This window comes from Branchiostoma floridae, chromosome 11 (assembly GCF_000003815.2).
Source record: "Branchiostoma floridae strain S238N-H82 chromosome 11, Bfl_VNyyK, whole genome shotgun sequence".
NCBI classification, from domain to species: Eukaryota; Metazoa; Chordata; class Leptocardii; order Amphioxiformes; family Branchiostomatidae; genus Branchiostoma; species Branchiostoma floridae.
Window position 1 is genome coordinate 12,680,734 of NC_049989.1, and position 7,030 is coordinate 12,687,763.

Consider the following 7,030-nt stretch of genomic DNA (forward strand, 5'->3'; position numbering starts at 1 on the left):
TTTACGTTGAGGGATGAGGAGTGGCCTGGGTTGGGGACGGATGGAGGAAGTGGGAAGAAGGACAAGGAGCATCCAGGAGAGGAGCCGAAGTCAGGGGAGTACCAGGGACAGGTGGAGTGGGCTAGGGTAGTCCGACAGGGGGGACCTGTAGCTAGGCCGGCCCCAGGGAAGGTAGAGGGGGATAGTGTGGGGAAGGGACCTTCCCAGCCAAGGGGGGTACGTGTAGCTAGACTGGCCCCAGGGAAGGTACAGGGGGGTAGTGTGGGGAAGGGTCCTTCCCAGCCAAGGGGGGTACCTGTAGCTAGACTGGCCCCAGGGAAGGTAGAGGGGGGTAGTGTGGGGAAGGGTCCTTCCCAGCCAAGGGGGGGACCTGTAGCTAGACTGGCCCCAGGGAAGGTAGAGGGGGGTAGTGTGGGGAAGGGTCCTTCCCAGCCAAGGGGGGTACCTGTAGCTAGGGCGGCCCCAGGGAAGGTAGAGGGGGATAGTGTGGGGAAGGGACCTTCCCAGCCAAGGGGGGGACCTGTAGCTAGACTGGCCCCAGGGAAGGTAGAGGGGGGTAGTATGAGGAAGGGTCCTTCCCAGCCTAGGGGTGTGCCCGCTCCTAAGCCTAGACCGGCCCCAGGGAAGGTAGAGGGGGGTAGTGCAGGGAAGGGTCCATCCCGGCCAAGGGGGGGACCTGTAGTTAGACCGGCCCCAGGGAAGGTAGAGGGGGGTAGTATGAAGAAGGGTCCTTCCCGGCCAAGGGGTGTACCTGTTCCTAAGCCTAGACTGGCCCCAGGGAAGGTAGAGGGGGTTAGTGCAGGGAAGGGACCTTCCCAGCCAAGGGGGGGACCTGTAGCTAGGGCGACCCCAGGGAAGGTAGAGGGGGGTAGTGTGGGGAAGGGACCTTCCCGGCCAAGGGGGGGACCTGTTCCTAAGCCAAGGGTTGCCCCAGGGAAGGTAGAGGGGGGTAGTGCAGGGAAGGGTCCCTCCCGGCCAAGGAGTTCACGTACATTAACTAAGAGTGAGTGGAAGATGATGATGGATAAAAGGCTTAGTCTGTTTAAAGAAGCACAAGATAAAGGTGAGGTTGTGTGTGGTATTGGTTGTGAAGGGGAAGAAGTGCAGTATGTAATATGTCCTACAGGGTGGAGTAGTTGTAAGCTTAGGAAGGGCAGGGAGAGTACATGTGTATTAGGAGGGTTTAGCAGGGGGAAGACTAGGTGTAGGAGGGTTAGTGGAAAAGCTAAGAGGGAGAAGTTGTCATTACCAACTAAGCTAGAGGTTAGAATGTTATATAGTGGGCCCCTTAATCCTTCAGGGTGGGTGGAACAAGTTAAACAGGTAGGTACTAGTACCTGTAAGAGTAGTGAGGAGGGGGGAGATGAGTGTAATATAGTTGCCTGTGAGTCTATAGCTAGTAAGAATGGGGTACAGCATGTAAGTGATGATGTCACTGAGTCTAGCAAGGATGAGGTTCAACATGTAGGTGATAGTGATGTCTGTGAGTCTAGTAAGGATGGGGTAGAAGGTGTCTGTGAGTCTAGTAAGGATGGGGTAGCAGATGTCTGTGAGTCTAGTAAGGATGAGGTTCAACATGTAGGTGATAGTGATGTCTGTGAGTCTAGTAAGGATGGGGTAGAAGATGTCTGTGAGTCTAGTAAGGATGGGGTAGCAGATGTCTGTGAGTCTAGTAAGGATGGGGTAGAAGATGTCTGTGAGTCTAGTAAGGATGGGGTAGAAGGTGTATGTAGGTGATAGTGATGTCTGTAAGTCTAGTAAGGATGGGGTAGAAGATGTCTGTGAGTCTAGTAAGGATGGGGTAGAAGATGTCTGTGAGTCTAGTAAGGATGGGGTAGCAGATGTCTGTGAGTCTAGTAAGGATGGGGTAGAAGATGTCTGTGAGTCTAGTAAGGATGGGGTAGAAGATGTCTGTGAGTCTAGTAAGGATAGGGTAGAAGATGTCTGTGAGTCTAGTAAGGACGTGGTAGATCCAGATGTAAGTGATAGTGATGTCTGTTAGTCTAGTAAGGAAGAGGTAGAAGATGTAAGTGATCATAGTGATTCCTGGAAAACTTTCTTTGTCAGTTTTGAAGGTAAGTTATTTACTGTTGGGACACCTAGCAAATGTATTCAGGTGTGTAAGTTGCAAAAAATGGTAAGTAATGTATGTGGATTCAGATTCAGCTTTATTCCTGGATGACTTGGCATGTATGTACACATGAAATACGTCATCAGTCACAGAATCAACTTTAAAACATTAATGCATTTACAACATTTAAAATTAGACAGCAATCGGATTAAGAAAATATAAATGACAGAATCAACATTCTTTACCGATCATCTAGCACTTTCGTACAGCAATCTTACAGAGCGGGGTGCAAATGACATCTCATGTCGCTTTGTTTTACTTCTAGATGCCCTATATCGGGCTTCCCGACGAAGACTGTACGAACTGTCCTGAGGTGAAGTAAAGAACTCCCTCAGCGGAGAGCTACTGTCCCGCAGTATGTCTTGTAGAGTCTTCAGCGTCGCTGCGTCCCGTCTGTCTGATAGTGAGGGCAGAGAGTCAGATGGGATACCAATGATTCTAAGACAGCGCCTCTGCATGGCTTCTAGCTTGTCTGACAGGTGTTTCGGCAGTCCTCCCCACACCGGACTGGCATACTCCAGTAAGGGGCGTATGAAAGTTAGGTAAATCTGGAGCAAGACATCAGTAGGGAGACCAGCCTTCTTTGCAGCTGCAAGGTAATACACACGTGGACGGGACTTCGTCAACATGAAATGAACGTGTTCATCCCAGGTAAGGTTGGCAGTGATGTGTACTCCAAGTAGTTTGAAAGACGTAGTCCTCTGAATCACATGTCCGGATATTGTAGGATGAGGAGGGACAGGAATGTTTACCTCCTTCCTCGCGCTGATAACCATGTCCATTGTCTTTTTCCCGTTTACCTTGAGAGAGTAGTCCTCCCCCCATTCAACAATGGAGTCAAGTGCCTTCTGCGTTTGACCAGGAAGTGACGCCATTAGCATTTCAGAGGTTGTCAGATCGTCCGCATATTTGACAGGAACAATGGGCCTTGGCATCCTTGCATCCAAGGTATTTATACAGATGACGAAAAGTGTTGGTGATAGAATACCACCCTGTGGAACACCCGCGAGGACGTCGTGGGACTTAGATACACAGGGACCCCACTTTACCTTCTGTGTACGTCCTTCCAGATAGCTGCTGATGCTCATCCATAAGGACCGCCTGATACCTATGTCGGCTAGGCACATGAGCAGTTGACTATGACTGATGGTATCAAATGCACGGGAAAAATCAACGAACACAGCATGAACGTCCAACTTCGGGTTACTGTTTAACGCTTCGTGCCACGTTTGGAGGATGTGTATCAGCGCAGTAACCGTAGATCTCCTTGACAGGAAGCCATGTTGAGACGGTGCGAGGCTACTGGCAGTGTCCTGTAGCAAAGCATCACGGAGCAGCCCTTCATACACTTTCCCGACGCAGCTGACTAACGAAATTTGTCGATATTCCGATGGGAACTGTGGTCGTTGTTTCTTAGGCACTGCCGTGACTACAGCCTCTTTCCATTGCTGCGGAAAGGCGGAGTTCTGAAGACAAGAATTGAAGACGTCACATAAAACAGGACCAAGTTCTTCATGATACTGCTTTAGTAACCAGGAAGGAATGAGGTCTGGTCCAGCGGCTTTCCTCCCATTGAGTCTGCGCAGTCTGGCCTTAACCTGACCAATACTGAGAGGTGTGGGTGTATCATGCGAGAGCTTGTGCTCGACATCAGCCAACGTTGGAACAGTACGGGACACTTCACTCCACACAGACCCGAAATGCTCTGCAAGCGTGTCACATTCATTTTGTGTCACAGTGATGTTGGGATTGGAGACATCCTCCTTAACAGAGTCCTTTCCCATAAGGGACTTGATGGACTTGAACCAGTGTCTTGGGCTGGAGTGCCTCAAGCTAGCTACTTCTCTTTCATAGTACTCCCGTTTTGCTTTCTTGATATGCTTGGCCACAGAATTCCTTAACTTGGAGTACAGAGCAACGTTTCCGGAGCGGAATGCCTGTTGTCTCTCTGCAAGCAACTCCTTAATCCTCACAGTCATCCATGGTTTATCAGCGGTGGAAATCTTGACTTTCTTAACAGGTACAGCTTTGTCAAGTAGTCCTTTTAGCATGGTTGTCAGAACTGCCACCTTTCTGGAAGGCTCTGTGGTCTGGAAGACAGGTGCAAAATCAGTTGTGTTCATCAGTAACCCCAACCTCCTCATCGCTTCAGGATTACACTGCCTCCGCGTGATGTGCTTGGGACGCGTGTATGGCCAAGAACCAGCAGGCAGTAGAATGGACTGGTGATCTGAGGTACCAATCGGCGGAAGATGAACAGGTGCAGGGTACAAACACTTAATGTTAGTGTAAATAGAGTCAAGCTGGTTAACACCTCTAGTGGCTTGGGTGACTACTTGTTTCAAGCTGAACCTCGAGCACAGGGATTGGCATTTATACCTGTTGGTGTCTCCAAGGATCACTATACCTGATTGTGCGAAGTTGCGCTCGATGTGATCGAGACAGTGTCCCAGGTATTCAGAGACCTCAGTGTCTGGCCTGGATGAGTCTGATGACTTCGGTGGAATATAGAGAGTACCGACGATCAGAGAGTTCAAACCACGGGGGAGACGACTTGGCCTTGCCCACATCCATAGTGCTTCATGGTCATCGTGATCCAGTTCCGCTAGTCGCTTACACTGGAGCTCAGAACGAATGTACATGGCCACCCCGCCGCCTCTACGTGCTGCCCGGTCCCTTCTGTAAACATCGTATCCTGGTAACGCAACATTTCAACATTTCTTGTAGAAACCTTAGCTTGGGGGGCAATATTCTCTATGATGAAAATGATATTGTAGAAGTACATGATAAGACTGTAATAGTGACACTTTTCGGTTGTGGGGGAGGTAAAACTGCTAATTTTCATCCAGACAGGCCATGTTCCTCAGCATGTGCTCATTGTAAGAAGCCAGCTACTTTTGAATTTGAATTTAGACATCCACAGGGATGGAATGAAGCACTTAGAAATTGGGTAATTGATAATACAGGACTTTCTAGTACAGACTGTGTGTGTCGTTCATGTGAGCGTAAGTTTAGACGACAACAGGCCCAAACACATGATTCCGTTTCTAATATTTCAACTGACAATTCACAGAAACTCCCTCAAACAGTAACAGAAAAAACATGTTTTTTGTCTGAGTTTGGTTTATGTCAAAAATCGTCAAACCATGAACGGAAAAACTTTTCAGTTGATGATATGATGTCCTACGTTACCGAGAACAGCTGAGGATGTGCCTCTTGCAGCTCACAGTATCTGGAAACTTTCATTTCTTTGATTGACATTATATCATTGCATATGATGAGTGAAGTAATTCATTATACAATAATAATCTAGTAGCAACTATCTATCATTGTAAATGAAAACTCTTTTGTCTGAAGAAAATTTAAGTGTCATAACCGTGAAATTTTATATTTTGTACAGGTGACGTTCTGCTGTGGAGCGGATGAGAGTGACAGCTGTGTTACTTATAATTTGGACTTATATTGGATCATATCACTCTGGCCCAAAAATGGCCAGATGTTTGGCAACCGATTCCTGATATATTGTTGATTACATATCTTGTTTCCATTTTGGCATTGATATCTGGACATGACATATTTGTTCAATAAAGTTTGGCTTGTATTTAAAATGAATGACTCTTTGCATATTTTGTACTATACAATAGCAAGGCTAATTTATTGATATACTAGTATACTTAAGATAAAGGATAGACAGAAAAGAAAAAAGTTGACCTTATTACTGGCAATGCATTATTCTATGCTTCTATGTATGATAAATGCACATGATATTTAAGCATGCCAACCAAATATGATTACAATGCCTAATACCTATTTACAGTATGAGTATGAAATGTGGAAACAGCAGGATAAACTTCAGCATCTCTTTATTAAGTTTCAATTTTATATCATTTACATCAAAGTGATAAACCTAGTATACATCTCAAATGCTATCATACTTTAACGCCTTGAAAACAAATAATGGAGTAGAGCCGTGTGTGTAGAACAGAGAGATAAATGTTTAGTACTAAATTGGTATCCTTGGTATGATTAAATTAGGATTGCCAAGTTGACTAAAGGGGCAGATATTTCTCTTTGTACCTCCGAAATGAAAGTTACATGTCAAATAATTGGTAGTATCATAGGAACGAACCATAAGAAGGTGGCTGGAAAGGTTTCCCTATGATCGTTATATTTACGAATGTCACGGACGCGTCTCGCCCGATCTCAAAATTCTTTAACATATCAAAAATCGTGTTTATCAGACCGTCTACCTCGGGCCGAGTAATTGGCCTGTATAGGTCCTGGAAATAGACTCTGACATCCAGTTTAGGCGTGGCTATCCTCCAAGCAGAGATTTCGGGCGTGAGCTGAAAAAATCGCGGTCGCTTCTCGCCCCAGCCGGCAGGACCGAAATCTCTGCTTGCAGAATAGGCCGCGGTACGCAGGCACCAGCAGCAGCAGTCTGTATAGCGCGTTCTATTCTGGAATAAAAATGACCGCTCCTGAATGACATGGCCTCGCGCGGATACGGGGCAAATGCGTGTCGCCCTCAGAATCTATATTAAATCATATACTAAAGGAAAGTAGACTTTTGTCTCTTTCTTATACGCTAAATTTCCTGTTGGTTTGAAATCTACACCAGGGTGAAAATAACAAGGGAAATAACACGAAAATCGCCTGTTTTCGCGACGTAATGGTTACGGGAAAGCGATAAAACAGCGGTTCAAAAAAGCTATAGGAGTAACAAATGAACCTGAAATATTGTAAATGACTTGAAATTAAGACGGTAAGTGGTTATATACTCCAGCGGCAAGCTTTTCTGTAACGCGTGTTGACGCCCGGAGTCATGGAACGGACTACTTTCTCTCGCGGAAGGAAAACAAAACTGCCTCGAACTCTCGACGTGGCGTGGCGGCTGTA

At 46.6% G+C, this 7,030-nt stretch overlaps 1 protein-coding gene across 6 annotated transcripts; it reads left to right on the forward strand.

Moving 5' to 3' along the window:
* The first annotated feature begins 491 nt into the window (after positions 1-491).
* LOC118426365 (thrombospondin-4-like) lies at positions 492-2,153 on the forward strand. Of its 6 annotated transcripts, none has more exons than XM_035835703.1 (3): positions 492-1,455; positions 1,570-1,723; positions 1,776-2,153. In XM_035835703.1, exons 1-3 carry the CDS (start codon positions 562-564, stop codon positions 2,000-2,002), a joined length of 1,275 nt encoding a protein of 424 aa, XP_035691596.1. In that variant the 5' UTR covers positions 492-561; the 3' UTR covers positions 2,003-2,153. The 6 variants fall into 6 exon arrangements, with proteins under 6 accessions (XP_035691596.1, XP_035691594.1, XP_035691592.1 ...); XM_035835701.1 differs by having other exon boundaries at positions 492-627; positions 703-1,723; XM_035835699.1 differs by having other exon boundaries at positions 493-1,536.
* The last annotated feature ends 4,877 nt before the right edge of the window (positions 2,154-7,030 follow it).

Coding starts and splice junctions, on each gene's coding strand:
- LOC118426365 (XM_035835698.1), top strand. CDS start 562: ATGAGGAAGGGTCCTTCCCAGCCTAGGGGTGTGCCCGCTCCTAAGCCT. Junction 1,724..1,775: donor TAGTAAGGATGGGGTAGAAG/GTGTATGTAGGT, acceptor ATGGGGTAGAAG/ATGTCTGTGAGTCTAGTAAG.